Below are 18,361 nucleotides of genomic sequence, written 5' to 3'. Positions count from 1 at the left end.
CTTTCCAACTCTACTTGTTTAAACTTTTGAATTAAGTTAAACTAATAGTTCAATCGATTAAACTAAAAGTTAATATTCTAATCGATTTGACCACTTGTCTGATTCTTGTAATATCATGCGTAATCTTTATAAATTAAAAATTAAAAATACTATCCTCATAGGGGACAATGGTTTAAACCCTCTTGTTATCATTCACCTCCCCCTAAAATGTACCAAAAAAAATAATTTAAAATATAAATTTAGGTTAATTGATTTAAAATATTTTTTAATTTAAGTTTTTTATAAATAATAATAATAATAAAAGAATACCCAATTAGTGGTGGACTCATTCTCTGCTACTCAGCCCTGTGTTAATAAAATGGTCTTTTGAGATTGGCCCAATAAATAAATAAAACAAGACCCATCCAGCAACACTGGAAAGCCCAAATTTTATAGGGCTCCAAATCTAGATCCGACCCGAACCGGGCTATCCAAATTGCTCCAGACCCTGAAAATTGAACGAGGAACAAAAACAAAAGTTGCAGAGGCGAGGCGAGGCGAGGCGTGAGACTTTCTCAGAAGCGTTGATGGCATTGCCTTCTTAGGGATTTCAAGGATTCAAATTCTTTGTATTTTAGGTCGATTTTTCCGATTCCAATCATCGCGAAATCAAAATCTGGTACCGATTTTTTTTGTACTTCGTTTTTGTATTTCTAAATGTCAAAATTCCTTGATTTTGTTTTTGTTTCCTTTTGTGATGCTCTATTGTTTTGTTTGTTTTTTTTTCCTTGATTATTCTTTTTTTTTTTTGTAAATCACTCTCAATACTGGATTTTTTTTAAATGGTACGATTATTTATCTATAACGATATGGATTCTTTTTGTTTTATTAGTATAAGGTAATTCAAAGGAATTTATATTTAATATTATTAGAATTAGAATTTTCTGGAAATTTAACTAATATTTTTATTTTTTAGGATTTATTTTATTTTATTGATAGATTATTTTATTTTATTATGATCAAGTGACTATTTGAATAATTATTTCCTGGGTATAATAATTGAGAAAGGTTTATTTTTCAAGGATTTATGCATCATAGTAAAAGGTTTGTTTTTCAAGGATTTATGCATCATAGTAACAATTAATATAAATATTGTCTCTTTTTATTGTTCATTTATGCTTTTTGATCTTTCCTATCAAGTTTTAAATTTTTTTTTCCTTAAATTTTCCCCTGTTTTGCATTCATTGTGTAACGCCATGCTTCTTTGATTCCATCTTTTCTTGGTATGTGAATGTTTGGTGCGTTCAAAGGTTATATATTAAATGGGACCAAGTTTATGTAATTTTGAGCTATAGATATTGAGTGAGTTTGGCTTCTGTAAGTAAGAAATCTTTATGAAAAACGTACTTTCGCCTGTTGTATAGTGCTGTTGCAAATCTTTATGAAAAACTTACTTTCGCCTGTTGTATAGTGCTGTTGCATTAGTCATCAGCAAGACAATTTTGATGTCTTATATGTTTGGCAGATAACGTTGCTCTTATATTATTATCATGTAAAGGTGAAGTTTCTAGTGAGGGATTGACTTATATGTTTTTTGTAATACAGAAAATGGAGGACATGGACATTGATTCAATAGTAGACATACCTGACACTCCTGAAAGATTATCTTCACATCAAGTGAATGGAGGGAATTTTATTGACAAAGAAAGCAGTCTATCAGTAGCTGGTCATGTGGGAGGTTCTAGTACCACAGGTGAAGAATCTTTGGATAGGCAAAGGGGCAGAGGTAGGCTGCTTCCCACAAATGGGCACAATAGGAAGCATTATGTAAACCCTCTGAAACTTTCTGGAAGTACTGATGAAATTGAGCGTCTGAAAAACACCATTTTCTTATCCCCACCAGAGTGCACTCGAGAAAATGCTCCTTTATTTAGGAAAACAGCAACGGCGAGAAGCCGAAATTGCCTTCGAGAGCAAGAGAAGGATAAAGGAAAGGCTCCTTGCTCTAAGTTACCTTCTAAATCATCTGGATTCCAAGAAGATCACACCTTTCTAGATTTAACTGAACAGAGAATGCACAATCAAATACCTGAAATGGAATTTCTACAAAGTGCGTCAGAAAACTGCTTAACTGAAGGAAGAACAGAAGGTCAGATGCCAACAAATGGTGGTTCTTATGCATCCAGAACTAGGTGCAAGGGAAAGGAAAAAGTTGAAGTTGAACTTAGAAGTATAGGTTCAGATATGAGTAATGGAAAAGGGGTGGATCTTTCTCATGGTTCCCCACTTAGAATAGAAAAGCAATTTCCTGCATCTCATCAGTCTGTTGTCTCACCAAGAGCAGTTGGGAAAAGAAGATTGGTCCGAAATGGCTGCATCTCCCCCCATAATATAGCCATCAGGGCTAAACAAAACGAACAATCGCAAAGCAACTTTAGAGCTGAGCAAAATTTTGACAATGTGGTTAGCAGCAGTCCTTGTATGCTTAGCGAGATCGTTACTGAAGATAATAATAGTGGTAAAGGAAAAAGAGTTGCCCATCCTCACACACCTAAGGAGCATGATATCAATGTTATTAATTTGTCTAGCAGGTAAATTTAAAGTGTTGCTCTCTAGCTTGATTTCTTTTCCTATTGTCTATTAGATGTTTCTTCCTATTATGTATTGGTTTCTTTTATTCTGTAAAAAACTTTTGCTAAAGAGACAAGTACAATCTCTACCAGAACCTTTGGAATAGCATGTAACAAAAAGATTATTTTTTTTTTTTTTTTTCATTCAGAATATACTATATTGATGTCTAGAGAATCTTGGTTGATTAATATTTATCTATCCTTAATTCTAGCTAAAAGGATCTGTACTATTAACTGTGTGCTTTTCCTGCTGCAGCCCTATGAGTAATAATGGAGAAGCTAGTGGTTTTGGTGATGTGAATAGAGATGCATGTTTTGAAGAAAAAGGTGGATGGAGAAGCACTCACAACTTTTCAAAGAATGTAGACGATACAACTGGACATCATTTACGTAGGTTTAATAATGTTGGATGTCAAGCGAGTCAACGAAATGATAATGGAGTTGTGAAAAGAAATAATGCTAGTAGAGGAAAGACCATGATTCAATGTGATTCTCCTCAAATTTTTTGCGCAACTGAGACAGCTCCTGTGATCTCAAACATCGACCAAATAAGTGAATCTTCTCGTGCAAACATGCTGCCTAAAAGGCAAACAAAACATGGATTAACCTCAAGAAATAATGGTGAAAGCTCTAGGGTCAGTCGTAATGATTCAGACATTGTGTTTCTTGGTTCATCTAGGGTATCATCTAGTTCAAGGTCATCTAATTTTCATATTGCGGAACACCTGGATGTTTTGGATCTTGACAACTCACCTGAATTGAGAGGGATAAATGCCAATAATACGGACTCTGTGAATGATGAGGATGCAGAGGCTAAGGCTAGACAACTTGAAGCTGATGAAAAGCTGGCCCGGGAACTCCAAGAACAATTATATCATGAGGTCCCTATGTTTTATGAGGCGATTTGATGCTTTTCTCCCTTCTTTAATTGTGACTTGGTTACTCACATGCCTTAGCTTTAAATGTTTAACAGATTGATGAAAACATTGCATGGACACTTCAGCAGGAGGAAGATGCACTCCATCCTACTTTTCGGACTCTCCATGAGCCAGATCATGTTAGTAAGCTTGAATACGTTTCTTATTTTGAGTTGATGATAACTAGAGAGCCTACACTTAGTGCATGAGATTGACTGTACATCATGAATTCCTTTATGGTTGAAGGTTTACTATAGCTGCTAGGTTTGTGTTTAAACTAGTTGAAACGTGCCTGAATTGGATTTAGTAAAGTTGTCACCGTGGCAAATGGTCCGGGTCATATACAAAAGTTGGTGTCAGTAAAGGTTCCTTAGTTCATTATTATTTAAGTTTTTTGCATGTTTGATTCTGATAATTATTAAAAGCTGAGCTTGATTTAAAGTTGTTTGATTGAGCTTGTGAACACATTTATCATACTCGTCTTGAAACTCTAGTGCCTGCTAGCTTAGGTGGTAAAATTGGTTGTACTGAGGATTGGATTCTTTTTAGTCTTAGCACCTCAGAAGAATACCAAAATGTTTTAGTAAAAGGGGTATGAGATCCCACACCCCGCAAAGAGAGCTTTGTCAAGACTCTTTGATGAAAGGCCACTACATTGAAGGAAACAATGGGCAAGCTTGGGGGTAGTGCAGCTCTCTATATGCGGCCATTTAAGTGACCAATTACCTGGATCTTTTGTAGTGACCAAAATTTTTTGGCTTTTATCTGGTTTGGCATATGCTTCCATTTACTGTCTGCACGTTAACTGTAAATCATGGGTTTTGTACTCAAATAATTTAATCTTGATATGTGGCATAAATCACTGTTTGCATGTTGAGACTCAAGTGCACATCAGCATCTTTGATTTTTTTTTTTTTTTTGTGCATTGATAATTAAATTAATCTTGGTATCTTGTCTATTCTAGTACCAACACATTCAGTCTTGTGTTTGCCAATTATTTTGGTTGTTTCCTAAGCGGTTATTTGTCCCTTGGTTTCATTTATAATATTGAAAGTTATGTTTTCTTGATCATTGCACGTTGTATTTTAAGTTTGGAACTTTCTTTGACACCAATATCCCTTCCTTGCATGTTGTATTTTATGGCCACTATATATAATGTTAAATAAATATCTTTTTTTGTGTTATATACTTTATTTTGTATTCATTTTTCTTCAACCATGTGAAGTTGATATTTTTCTTTTTGGATTTGTATGAGTTCCTTCTGTAATATTATTCTTTGCTTCTTTTGCAGAGAGTCTCAACAAGGCAGTCTCGTATGCAGCCTCCATTGCGGAACTTTCAGAATTCTTCAAATAGGAGAGGAGTGCAGACTCATTTCCCTACTTCTGCTAGAGTTTCAAGGTTAAGGAATCGAATATTGAATCAACCTCGAATGGCACCATCTAGGACAAGGAATTTTCAATTTCCTTTAGACATGGACTTAGATATGGTAAAACTCCCCCAAGGGCGTATCCTGTATTTCCCCTTTTTCTTTGTTTTCGATAATAACTGATTTATGGATTCTGGATACAGAGACTTGATATACTGGAAGCCATGGAGGCTGCAATTGGAGATTCTGATGACATGGGAATGGCTAGTCACATATTCCAAATTCAGCGTGATTTTAATGAGTAAGAATTTCTCTATTATAGTTATTTTTAGAACTGGATATGCGTTGACCATACTAAATGATCATATCATGCATTTGGTACACCATTTAGTTAGAAGTTGCAATGATGCCGTTGTTTGCTGGAATGGCAAATGTATGGTCTGCGTAAGCTAAATGCAGTCTTGACACTTAATGCAGAATTTTTTATGCACAGTTATCCAGATTTGGCTCCACTATGGTATTGCTGTAAAATTGATTATTAGAACCCACATTTCATGTTGTCTATGTAGTAGGACGCCTTTCTGTTTTGATTGAATATATCTATTGCATATGGAATAATTGCCCACTTAGGGTGGTTCTCCATTATTGGCTCTGACATGGTGAAAATAAAGATGATTTGAGTTTAATGTCTTGCAACTATGTAGAGGTTGGAAACATTGATTACACTTAAAATAAACAACTATACTTCGATTCTGGGTGATGTTTCAAACATCATGGTAACTAGCAAATTAAATAACACCTTATAACAGGTCAAGTAATAACATCCAAAATGGTTCATAACCCTCTCTGTAAAGTCATCTCAGCTTCATTCTGGTCGTGTGTAGACCAACCAATTTTTTTAAACTAGCACCCTTGAAGGAAACTATAACGTGGTTTTGTAGAATATCATTGTCATTTTGTGTTGTTTATTTGGTCCAGGATTGGTATAAAGTAACTAATGAGCTTTCCATAGCTTTTAATTTCAATAATTCATCTTTATCTCCTGTAATTTATCTTTCGTTATGTTTTATCACACTTTAGTTTACCCAAATTTCTTATATCTTGTCTACTTCCTGTTGTCTTGCAGAAATGATTACGAAATGCTATTGGCCCTTGATGATAACAATCATCAGCACGGTGGTGCATCTATTAATCAGATTAACAGTTTGCCACTTTCCAAAGTACAGGTATATATGTGAGAAAACACCATATAGATAGGTGTTTTAACTTTTGTTTTCTCACCTGTTTTCTTCCGAATACACTGTCCAACGCTTATGTTTTATTATCCAGATCTAATTGCTGCTACTTTTTTTAATAAATGCAGACAGATAATTTCGAAGAAGCTTGTGCCATATGCCTTGAAACCCCTGCCATTGGAGAAACCATTCGCCATCTTCCTTGTCTACATAAATTTCACAAGGATGTAATGCCCTTCTTTATCTTGGCAATGCTACTTCGTCTTTCCGTTTTCACAGATTGCTTTCAATTTGCTTTTCTCAGGATGTTAACAAATTCGTTTTCTTTATGTTTGTTCGTTATTTTGTCGATGTGGCAGTGTATCGATCCATGGCTGAGCAGGAAAACATCATGCCCGGTTTGCAAATCATCTATCACTTGAACAGGAGTGTTCCAGCACTATATGGATGAATGTAAAAAATATTAAACGGATATTCATCAGAGACAGGTATATTTTCTCTCAATCGACACCTCAAAACCTTTTCTTACTTCACCGATTCCTCGAACTTCCTGAAGAAAAATCGCCTGTTTTTCCAGAGTCCAATGGAAAGATGATTTAATTGGAATAATTCGCGGCCATTGAATTTGTCATTGGATGTTATCTTTTGCTTTGCCTTGCTTTCAGATTTGACTTAATACTGAATCTAACTGTAGGGAAAGGATCGGTATGCTTGATGAGCGAATAAACTCGGAACCACATTCAGAGCAGAGATGGCTTTTGAAGTGCTAATGGAGGATCATAATCTTTCAGTGTAAGCTAGTGTGTAGAAAGTAACAACATGCCATACAATGCAATTCAATGTTTTATGTCAGTTATTTTTGTTGAAAGCAACTATTTTTGGGTACAAGTATGGAAGGGGCCCCTCTTCAATACCAAGAAGTTCATTTTAGTCCTCTACATTTTGGAAAGCAACATTTTAATCCCTGTACCTTTGGTTTATAGCAAAAAGGTAAAGAAAATGCTAGTTGTGCTTTTAAGTGCCGACTTGTTTTTATTTTATATTTTTAAATATGACATGGATTTATGAGTATAGATTGAGGTGGAAAATAAAAAATGATGTGGAATTTAGTGAAACTAGTTGAATATGACAGATTTATGGGTATAATTATGCCCTTTATCACCATTATTTTTCCCAACCTTTGAACCCTAAAATCAATTGTGAAAAACCTAACAATTTACCCAAATTCCTAAAACTATTTTTTTTTATAATTTCTTTTTTAAAAGAAACCCCGCTTTTTATATATTCATTTAGGAAACAATTATTTAATTTCAATTATTTGAAATTCTTGTTTGCCAAAACACAATTATTTAAAATAATGAATATTCATTTTTCTATATACTCAATCTCATGCTAGTGACTTCTTTAAAATCTAATTTTCTTAAAAAAAAATACCATTTAAGTGGTATAACTTAGAGGTGTGCATGGGTTGGGCCGGGTTGGATTTGGGTTAGGCCCATAAAAAATTTTGGCCCGTTTTCAAGGCTCGGGCCCGGCACTGACCGAAATATGGGCCTAGAAATTTGTTCAAGCCCGCCCGAGAAAATATGGTAGGTCTGAGTTCTGGCCAGGCCCGCCATATTAAATTTTTTACTTCTTTTATTAAATAAAAACTTTAAAATATAATAAATCAAATACATTTAAAACACAAAACAAATATTAAAACAAAAATAAATAAAAATAAGACTAAAATAATTCTTAAAATAATACATAAATTAAAAATATAATAAAAATAATTATATTAAAATTGAAACAAATTAGAACTAAATTAAGAACTAAATTATATTAATAGCAAAAGTTTTACAATATCAAAATAACATTAAAAACAACAAAAAGAGTAAAGTAAAAGTACTAAAGTTACTTAAAATTAAAAATAAAAAAATTTTAAAAATAATTTAATATTAAAATCGGGCAGGGTAGGGCCAGCCAAAAAATTCTTACCAAAGGCCCGGCCCGTTTTTTAAACGGGCCTCGTTTTTTGTCCAAGCCCATTTTTCGGGCCTATATTTTTATCTAAACCCTCTCATTTTTTGGGCAGGCCTTCGGGCTGGACCGGGCTGCCCGGCCCATGCACACCTAACTTTTCCTTATAATATTAATATATTAATATGACAAACTTTTCATGTTGCTTTGAAATAAACTCATTGAATGACTGCTAGTTAACAAAAATTTACAACCTCACCAATAAGTGATTGGGTATAATAGTAAGGCACGTTGTAATTTCAAGGGGAGGATCCAGATTCGAACCTTAGAGACGATATTGTTGATTGGGCAATCATGAACCCTCAACGTGGACTGTAAAACAAGCATGAAAAATATCACAAAAAAAATTATAACCTCAATGCAATGTGACTTTTTCTCCATCACTTGGGCTATCATTGATTTAATGTGAATTTGGATGGGCGTTGCGTTTACCTACGGTTAGTATAAAAATAACGGTAACAGTGAAATTAGATACTATAATAATACTGTAGCGTGGCATAAAAAAGAAGCTAAACATACCGTACTGAAATTAATCGTCCATCTAAAGTGCCCTTAGTAAATTTCAAAGCCTCAAATTCTTATATAAAATTTCATGAAATTGAGCATTTGGTTTCTTTACCATATACCCTACAATGGGTAGCCTTTGATCGAACTATGAGGGCGTATTAACCATACATGATGTGTTCCAATTATTATAAGACTTTTCTATTACATTTAAACTTCCATTTTTTTCGATAAATTAATTTGTTTTGGTTGTTATTTGATTTTATCTGTCTGATATGTCAGTCTTTTTTCTACAGAATTTTGTTATGTATACAAACATTTTGTTTTCTATTTACTTCATATTTTTTATGTTTCATGTAAGTAGATCCCTTCGTGTATATTGTTGGCTCGAAACAAAGAAGAATCCTTACCACTTGCTTGCTAGGGTTTATAGTTTCCCCAATGAGCAGTCTCTAGCTAGTTATAAATATAAAATTTACAAACAGATTGACTTCAAAAAGTTACAGGGAATTTTGTAAGTTCTCTTTATATCCATGAATCTATACTTTCTCTTTGTTTCTTTTTTCTTTTTCTATCTGCCTGTCTGTATGTACGTATGTATGACTTACAAGGGAGATTTCCATTTGTTTTTCATCTAATTGGAGTACGCCGTTTGGGTTGCAATGCCGCAGACATTTGGCGCAACCTATTTGTTATCTCTGTAAATGATGGCCTGCTTGCTGGCTCAAACAACCAACACTCTTCCATTAACTTTCTCCATTCTGGATCACAACGTTCCGGTATAGGAGGCCTCAGCGTATTGTTTACAATTCCACCTTCATTCACGGTTCAGAAAACTAATTATTTGTCAATGCTAGCATGATAACATCATGTAAAAAAGCATGAATGTGGCTGAGACATAGAGAGATAGGAAAAGAGTCATAGATGCTGGAATTTGAACGTCACACTTAATAGATATCACCTTTAAAGGTAGTTGCATGACTCGAGTAGATTGTATGAACTAAAGTGAACTAGGCCCCAATTTCGAGATATTGAAGTATCTAACGAAATCGAGTTTCACTGGTGCAAAAGCTAGTTGTAAGCAAGATACTGCTGTATAATATTTAGCCTGAAGTATTGAGGATGTATAGTTATCAAAAGTATACCAATGATTGCACCACAATGCATACTTGCATATGGCTCTTCTCCCGTCAAGATTTCCCATAATGCAATACCAAATGAGAAAACATCAACCTGCAAAAGCAATGAACAAGCACATAATGGTCTTATTTATTCTTCTTCGAATAAGTTATTCATTCCTCTATTTGTGTGTATATAAAATGCACGATTCTAAGTTACAAACCTTCTCCGAAACCCGGGTACTACTGCCATTCAATAACTCTGGTGCCATCCATGGAAGAGTTCCACGCACTCCACCGGATACGAGAGTGTTGCGCTTGATTCTTGACAACCCAAAATCTCCAACCTGCACATCATCAGGTTAATTCAATGTTGCTCAAATGGTGGATTAAGTGATGATTTTGATTCGGTTTCCCATATACTAATCACAAGTTAGTACGTGGAACTTATAGAAAAACTTAGGTATATCTTTGATTCAAGTATGCTACTAATTACCTTGCAAATGGGCCTTTGAGAATCCTTCAAATTGATAAGCAGATTGTCACATTTCAAATCAAAATGAACAATATTTTTGGAATGCAAGTATTCCATGCCAAAAGCTGCATCCAGTGCAAGAACAACCTTTCTACGACGATCAAGCGCTCTGCAGGATGAGATTTGAAGTCCATAAACCTATTTACACAAGAAATGGAAACAAAAGTGTAATGACTTCCTCACCTATCTTTCTTCAGTAGGGCATTCCTCAATGATCCATTCACCATATATTCTGTAACTGTTGCCATAGTTCCTCCAGGTCCATCAGTGACAACCCCATAAAACGAGACCACATTTGGGTGATGAAGTTTTGATAGAATTTGTGCTTCTCTCCAAAATTCATTTGTCTGTACAAAATTTCCAGTTAGGAAAACTGGAAACAACAGAAACCTTTCCCCCAAACAATACTACTTTACTTGGACTCGTGTGTGAGATGGTTTCTTTCAGTTTTTCTAAATTTTTTTCATGTACATATCCCAATTCTTACTGTCCACATGTGAATTAGACAAAGGACTCTGCAAGAGTACTTCACAAAAATTCAAGAGTTGGAGCAACAGGTAGAAAGATATGTTTCAAGTAATTAGCACATTTTCCAATCCATTTTAGTCCCCTTTATTTAGCCCGTGGACTGTTCTAAATGTTGAACAATGTCATTAATGTTTTTGACAACTATGTTTATAAAACTATAACAAATGAAAAGAATTAAGAATATATATAACCCTAATAAAAGACCCACCAACCGCTCTTGCTCTGATGGCCTGCCTGAAAAGCAACCTTCTTTGATTCTCTTAACAGCAACTTCTGTTCCTCTCCATTTTGCATAATAAACAGTTCCAAATGTACCAGATCCTAGCTCTTGAAGTTCTTCAATGTCAGCATTCTTTATAATCTGCATATATATATGAATCAGTATGTATAACAGTAAATTAAACAAATATTGCAAGTTCCTTTTCAAAAGGATGTAACAGAAAAACTCTAAGGAAAGCCAATGTGAGATTAAGAATCTAATCAATGGTGTTCAACACATTTGAAATAATCAAAAGCTTTATATGATGAAAGCTTCATGATCCACTGATACTAGTAAGATCTTACACAGGTAGGAACCAACATGGATCCCTCCTTAAAGGATGTTATAGTTTGTGTTATTGAAACGATGAATCTTGTTCGTATATCAGTGTTTGACACTTGTGTCCAAGTTAGATATGGAGCACGATCCTCCAAATATAATTTTGCAAATTAAAATAGAGAAACATAAACAAAAGGATGAGAAATGTATATAAGGAAAAAGTTCCTTTCAATGCAAAAGGTTAGCTGTTGCATAAGTTTCAATTGAATGTGTTTCTTTTTTCTTTTGATAATTAGGTTCATTGGAATTCATTTACAGATGCTCAGGCAAATCGATAAAGAAGAAAAGCTCGAGGTTTTATTGCAGTTACATGCACGAGTAGATCGGACCTGTAAACCATGGATTCCAGCTTCAATTTCAACCTTTTTTGCATCAATAATAGAACCATCTGCAGTTTTTATACCACTCTTCTTATCCTATAAGAAACAAGAGGAGGTAGCTGAAATTTAATGTAAAGTAAGACATCATGCATTTTGGAACCATCTAGATGACGAAAAATGCTACCTTACGAGTAGATTTTTTTTCTTCCTTTGATCCTCTAGCAGTTTGAGTTTCACCACTGGTCACATGTTGAATATGTGGCACAACAGTTGAAGACGATGGGATGTCAGCAGGTGTATTACTAGTAACATCTTCAATAATAACAGCCGATTCTATCACCTTGCAATCATATGGATTAACTGAAGGCTGTGATTGGACACTTGTCATATCTTCGAAATTTGACCTTTCATATAAGTATAGGGTATCCGTTTCCTCTGCTGACTTGTGGTTGGGACAATTAGCAGCTTCAGCACCATGGAGAAATGCCTGCCTACTTGAAGTATTGTCTGTGGTCAAATTCTGAGAAAGTTTCAGAAACAAGAGGATCATTCTTATGAAAGTTCAACATCATAGTGAAAGAATTTCCAAGTAAGTGGAGCTATACTTACAGAGACTGATATAGAGGGTTCTTGGTCAACTAAATTGTGAGGTGTAACAGGTTGTAGTTTAGAAGATCCATGTGCAACAGGTTGACCGCTCACCAATTCAGTCATGGCACATTGACCATCCCTGGTGGTACTTTGGTTTGTGATATGTAATTCTGGTTTTCTTGTGTTTGATTGATAACCAGGGAGGAGATCCATCATATCTGCTGAATTCGGGGCAACGATGACTGGTAAAGAGAACAATGAGTCTGCAGAGCTAGCTAAGTCTTCCGTAAGAGGAGTAGCACTAGGCACATTCTTATCTGTGATGGAGCTATTGTGTGAAGCGACTTCAAAGTTTCTTCGAGTGTACATTTCTAGAGTGGAAGAATCGTTATACAATGCTAGAGACAGTGATTTTTCTCTTGGACTATTACACTGAGCTTGTGGCAGAACTCCTTTCAACAAGGAATTGTACCTCTCATCATGTCCTTGTAACTGTGAATCAGAAAGTGCCCTTTCCATAAGATTAGTTTGGTCAGGGCCTGTCATATTTTGATGATGCAGTCTATGGTGACTAAATTCTCCACTCGGGCTTCGATTATGAAAATGCTTTTCACGAGATTTGTTACTCAGAATACTTTCTAATAAATGTTGATTATTGTTCTGGTGGTTCATAAGTGGAAGAGGAAAATGAGGATGATTGCTATGATATCCAGTGGCATCCATGTAGTAGGAATTACCACCTGGATGAGTTCCCATAACAAATCTATTGATGCCTTCATTGCTATGGTCAAAACACGATGTATCTACCATAAACTGCAAATTGGACTTAGTAGGATTTCCTTGATTACCTTGAACTGGAGATGGAGGGGGAGAATGATTAAATGATTTGCTTGGTATATGAAGATTAGGTAAAAATTTAGCAGTTGGATGTGAGAACATTCTTGCAGTATTAGGTGAACTCGGAGTATAGTCCTTATGGTCGAAAGCATGAGCAGACGTAGGATAGTCTATATGAAAACTATGACTATAATCTGAAGCATTTCCAAACTGGTTTGTTTGGCTTGCTAAATGCTGCCCACTTGTATCCAGCATGCCATTAACAGCAAAAACATACTGATAATCAATGTCATGCTGCCGTGGAGTACTCCTTCCTTCCAAAGAATTGTGCCTCTCATGTTCATTTAATGGCACGAGAAATAGCCGCAGTCTCTGGTAACCACCGTTTCTTTCCAGCTCGTGATATTCCTCAATCATATGATGAAGATCCTCATCCGAACAAACAGATATTAGAGCATCCAGATCCTCACCAGGGAGCTGGTACTTAATAGTATGAGGTTGGTTGCAAATTGCAGTTGTCTTCCTTGCAAGTTCTTCCCATGTTAAGTTTTTCTTAATCGATATGATCCGTGTCTCTCCACCTACATACCTAAGCTTCCCATCATTTGGCCTTGGTAATATTCTTCCCCCAAAACTGCAAAGAAATTTCATTTTACTCGCAAAAGTACCCTCTGTAACTCCTGCACTATTTGAGCGACCTGATTGAGGGGACTCTGCGACACAGACTGGAGAGACGTTCAGCCTTGGTGTCAATTGATCAATGTAACTTACATCCGAATGCTGAACAAATTTTTGTCCATCAAAACCACCAATTTGCCAGTTATATCTGCTAAAATGATCATGGTAACTATCTACTTCAGCTATACATCCCAATCCCGGAACAAAATTTGGAACATTTGAACCATATTCAGATTCCTTCCTTCTTGACTCTGGACTGCCTTTAAGATCCTTGTAAACCTGCCAACAGTTCTGATTGTTACTAAAACCTGCTTGCCTTGGTTGGCTATGGTCTGCATCCATTGTCACTGCTATTCTTCTTAAAGCACCAGTATGCCTTAAAAACTCCGTCGAAAACTCCTCACCTGTCTGCACACAAATATTATTTGTATCCCCATCTGTAGAGCTTCTGCCACTTGACACAACAGTTTCTTTGCCATGGTATGACTTCAGGCTTGAATCGCTTGCCATGGTTCCGATCAAACCTACTTATTACCGCTACTGTGAACAATTCCTACAGATCAAATCTATATAAATCCTACTTTAGTTTCCCAAAGATACTATGGTAGTTGTGACTCAAACACTTATAAATTCCGTAGACAGCGCATGCTTATTATCAGAAACCAACTGAATCATACCAATAACTCAAAGTACTGAATGCTAGACAGCACTCAATTACCACGGGACTTGACAGCACCGAATGCTTAATCTCGAAAACCAACTTGATTGGCACCAAGAATGAGAAAAGCATAAGAGATGCTACACAAATTTTCTTCATAGAGTAAAATCAATAATCGGCCTAAGTAAACCAAGTCCAAAGCTGACAAAATCTTCATTCAAAAACCCTCAAGACAAATAAACAAACAAATCATCTTCAACAATTAGTCTCAAGAGAAAACTTCCTTACAAGTCATCTTCCGCCATTCCTCATTGTTTTTTCAAATCCAACGTGTTGAAACCACACAAAGAATGGAGCTGAAAAACACAATACAACGGAATCAATGAGGAACAGAAAAACAAAAAGGGTTAAAAAATTCATCCAAAATTCAGAAAACATTGCAGGAGAAAAAGGGTATATTTCAAAACAACCAAAATGTTCAAATTTCATCCTTGGCATAATAACAATAATAACATGCAAAACAGATGTAAAAAAAAAAAATGCAGAGCAGAAACTGGTTACCTCTTCCATTGTTGAAAACCTTGAGATTTAGGCATGAATTTTGAGCATGGAAATGAAAAGGGTACATAGATTAGGGAGAAAATTGAAAAACCCAAAAGAAGATTAGTGGAGATAGAATTCGGGTGTTTGGGATTGAGAGAGAGAGACCGTTGCACAAGGGGCGGAGACTATGAGTGCCAACAAACGGGCGGAATTGGATATTTGCTTAAAATAACGCGGGGACTAACTGCAAACAACTAACTTACAAATATTCTTTTTAGCTAAATTAACAAAAACAAAAATACTTCTTTATCTAAATTCTCTTTTATCTTATTATAAATCAAATGCCCCTCATAATAATTCCAGAAATTTTATTCAAGGGCTTAAATTAAATTACGTTTATACGTCAAAAAAGTATTTAAAAAACAAAAATAAATAAATAAGATGTTTTCATGTGTCGTTAATTAAAATAATTAATTAAGTCATTTTGTTAATAATTTTCGTTATTGATTACGTTGATCATTCAAATAAATTGATGCACCAATCAGATAGTCACATGTGATAGCTTTTAATTTAATCTAATATTTTTCTCATAAAAATATTTAAAAATCATAAAAAAGAGAAATTAGAAAATTTTATAAAATTTAAGAATGATATAAATTTATTAAAATTATAAAATTAATAAAACTTATTTAAAATATTTTAAAAAACATATTAGAATTCTTAAGAAATAATAAAATTTAGGGATAAATACCAAAGCTATACATGAACTATGTTTAATGTGTAATTGTATACATGAATTTTGATTTGATCCAATTCTTGTAAATTATTAACACAATTATTGATATAACATCATTTTATATTTATACATTGTATACATAAATAATTATATTTATCCAATATAAAAATAAATTAATGTATTTATTTCTTTAAATGTGTATGATTAAATCAAAATCAAAGTTTCAAATATACATTTGAATCACGATTAGAGTTTCACATATATAATTACATCAAATTAAAGGTCATGTATACAATTACACATTAAATCAAAGTTTCAGTATAATTTTGAAATTTATTCCTAAAATTTATTAAAAATATTAAAATTGATATAAACTTATAAAAGAATCATAAAAACTTGAATTGAATCAATTAGCCCGAAATCAACAATGGCACTTGGTTCTAAGAAAACCATTAGACCAGTTAACCTAAAACCAAGCGGTTTAATTGATTTTTTATCTTTTAATATTTGTTATCAAACCAAAATTTCATTATCCAACTATTAACATATCGAAATGAAATATTCTAACTAAGGTTTTCAGAATCGGACCGTGGTCGAACCGGTTAGGCCATTAGTTTGCCAAATCAACTGATCTGTACAGTTCATTTAAATAAAACATTAAAAATAAAAAATATTAAACATAAAAAAATTAGTTCAACCATTCGATTTCCAAGGTCTAATAGCATTTTCTGGATTAATACCCTTGCAATTTCGTTCTAATAGGTCCAAATGAAGGATCCAGTCCAATTCAAAATTTTTATAATTTTTTTATAATTTTTCTATGTTAATACTTTTTTATAACTTTTATGACTTTTTTTATATTTTCAATATGTTTTATAAAATCTTAAATATGTTTTATTAATTTTATAAAATTAAATTAAATTTCATTAGAATTCTTATATTTTATAATATTTATAAATTTATATCTATTTTGATATTTTTAATTTTTAATATTTAATAATTTTTCTAATTTTTTGTATTTTTGTAATTTTTTATATTTTTATAATTTTTATATTTTTATAGTTTTTATAATTTTTAAATATTTTTATGGAAAAATATTAAATTAAATCAAAAGTTGTCACATGTTATTATTTGATTGGTTTATCAATTTATTCTAATAGCCAACATGGTCAATGACAAAAACCGTTAATGGAAAGGCTTAATTGATTATTTTAATTAATCACGAGACTCAATTGAGTGCGAATTTAATATAGACTTAATTGCCTTTTTACATTTTTTAAAGACATATAAACCATTAAATTAAAAATTCTAAAAGGATTAAAATTAATTTAATCATTGAATTATATTATAATTTCATAACTTTTTAAGGATTTAAGGATAATTTTACCATCTTAGTCTTTCATCCGCACCATCCATGGAACATAGATAATTGGTTTATAGAATGAACGGTTCATCCGTAAAGCTCGACTCTCTCTTTCTCCTCTCAAAAACCAAAGCAAGAACGAATTTTACTCCTTTGGCTCTTTCATAAAATTGATACTCTAATTTCATTTCCTTTAACCTCTTGGTAAATGGAAAATTTTCATTTATAACCCTTCCAAAAATTAATTATTCAATTTATGCTCTTTAACTTCTTAGTTAAATGAAAAATAAAATGCATTTTTTCAAAATATTCAATTTAAATCTCTCACCGTAAAGTTTTTAAAGTTAGACCCCAATTATTTGATTTTTTATATAAAATTTCTAACTTCACCCATAAGTGAAAATAATAATAATAAATATAGACAAAGTTAACTGTTTCTGTGTGAAAGTTTTGGTAGATTACTACAAAGAAAACTTTGTTTTTTCTCCCAATCAAATGGCATATCAAAAATCATGGAATTCTCATTGTGCTGATTGGAGCGTTCGTAGTGATTGAGGAGGTCAATGACCAAGAAGTGAATTATTTATCAACCAAGTATTTTTCTTACGGCTAGATTTAATCTCCTGATCCGTGCGGAAAGGAAAACGAATTTCACGTTCTTCCTTTCAAGAAGGGAGGATTAGGAAAATCTCATTAATTGCAGCTTTCTTCGAACCTCAGGGAAAAGCATGAAAAAAAGGCTTGAATGGTACGATCCTTCCATCACCCCAAAATGAAAGGGGCGATCTCGTAGTTCTTGGTCTGTGAATATACGTTATTCGGTGCTCCATTTTATTATTCATAAACTTTAAGCCTCATATTTAGTCCGTTCTTCATATTTTTGGAACCCTAAGTGAAACAATAAATCGGGGTCTTTTTAAAAAAAATTATAAAATGTAATACAATAAAAGAACATGTTTTATTTTTCTGCTTGCAATGAAACGTCGATTAGAAGACTTAAAAAGTTAAATATTTTCTTTCCTACGTTAAAAATTAAAAAAAAATTAGGCTCTTTCTAGTCCTAGGCTCTAGGCGGCCGCATTCTTAGATTATCCCTAGGGTTGAGCCTGCGTCTAATTTTACTATGGTAGGAGTCGATCATCATGTACCAAAGGGGTTTCTTCTACTCCTTATGCTTCAACAAGTCTACTTAATTAAACT

General features: G+C 33.6%; 2 protein-coding genes across 3 annotated transcripts; one reads left to right on the top strand and one right to left on the bottom strand.

The window, feature by feature from the left end:
• The first annotated feature begins 449 nt into the window (after nucleotides 1-449).
• LOC108474364 (uncharacterized) lies at nucleotides 450-7,245 on the top strand. 2 transcript variants are annotated; one of them, XR_008280296.1, is made up of 10 exons: nucleotides 450-658; nucleotides 1,585-2,570; nucleotides 2,866-3,490; nucleotides 3,583-3,666; nucleotides 4,818-5,015; nucleotides 5,099-5,196; nucleotides 6,022-6,121; nucleotides 6,259-6,357; nucleotides 6,490-6,618; nucleotides 6,825-7,245. XR_008280296.1 is itself a non-coding variant. In XM_053026028.1 (9 exons), the coding sequence occupies exons 2-9, from the start codon at nucleotides 1,588-1,590 to the stop codon at nucleotides 6,550-6,552; spliced, it is 2,250 nt and encodes a 749-aa protein (XP_052881988.1). In that variant the 5' UTR covers nucleotides 450-658; nucleotides 1,585-1,587; the 3' UTR covers nucleotides 6,553-6,619. The 2 variants fall into 2 exon arrangements, 1 of the variants encoding a protein (XP_052881988.1); XM_053026028.1 differs by lacking the exon at nucleotides 6,825-7,245 and having other exon boundaries at nucleotides 6,490-6,619.
• A 1,824-nt stretch (nucleotides 7,246-9,069) lies between these two features.
• Nucleotides 9,070-15,350, bottom strand: LOC108475308 (uncharacterized). Its single transcript, XM_017777275.2, has 10 exons — nucleotides 15,081-15,350; nucleotides 12,365-14,875; nucleotides 11,940-12,275; nucleotides 11,765-11,851; nucleotides 11,046-11,198; nucleotides 10,493-10,656; nucleotides 10,271-10,418; nucleotides 9,999-10,121; nucleotides 9,802-9,889; nucleotides 9,070-9,471 (listed from the first exon to the last, which is right to left on the bottom strand). The coding sequence occupies exons 2-10, from the start codon at nucleotides 14,369-14,371 to the stop codon at nucleotides 9,287-9,289; spliced, it is 3,291 nt and encodes a 1,096-aa protein (XP_017632764.1). The 5' UTR covers nucleotides 14,372-14,875; nucleotides 15,081-15,350; the 3' UTR covers nucleotides 9,070-9,286.
• Between the last annotated feature and the right edge of the window lie 3,011 nt (nucleotides 15,351-18,361).

Source organism: Gossypium arboreum, chromosome 3 (assembly GCF_025698485.1).
Source record: "Gossypium arboreum isolate Shixiya-1 chromosome 3, ASM2569848v2, whole genome shotgun sequence".
NCBI lineage: Eukaryota > Viridiplantae > Streptophyta > Magnoliopsida > Malvales > Malvaceae > Gossypium > Gossypium arboreum.
Note: the sequence above shows the minus strand (reverse complement) of the source record. Positions and strands in the feature narration are given on the sequence as shown.

Coding starts and splice junctions, on each gene's coding strand:
- LOC108475308 (XM_017777275.2), bottom strand. CDS start 14,371: ATGGCAAGCGATTCAAGCCTGAAGTCATACCATGGCAAAGAAACTGTT. Junction 12,276..12,364: donor AACCCTCTATATCAGTCTCT/GTAAGTATAGCT, acceptor AAACTTTCTCAG/AATTTGACCACAGACAATAC. Junction 10,122..10,270: donor CTCAAAGGCCCATTTGCAAG/GTAATTAGTAGC, acceptor GATGATGTGCAG/GTTGGAGATTTTGGGTTGTC.
- LOC108474364 (XM_053026028.1), top strand. CDS start 1,588: ATGGAGGACATGGACATTGATTCAATAGTAGACATACCTGACACTCCT. Junction 2,571..2,865: donor GTTATTAATTTGTCTAGCAG/GTAAATTTAAAG, acceptor TTCCTGCTGCAG/CCCTATGAGTAATAATGGAG. Junction 5,197..6,021: donor ATTCAGCGTGATTTTAATGA/GTAAGAATTTCT, acceptor GTTGTCTTGCAG/AAATGATTACGAAATGCTAT.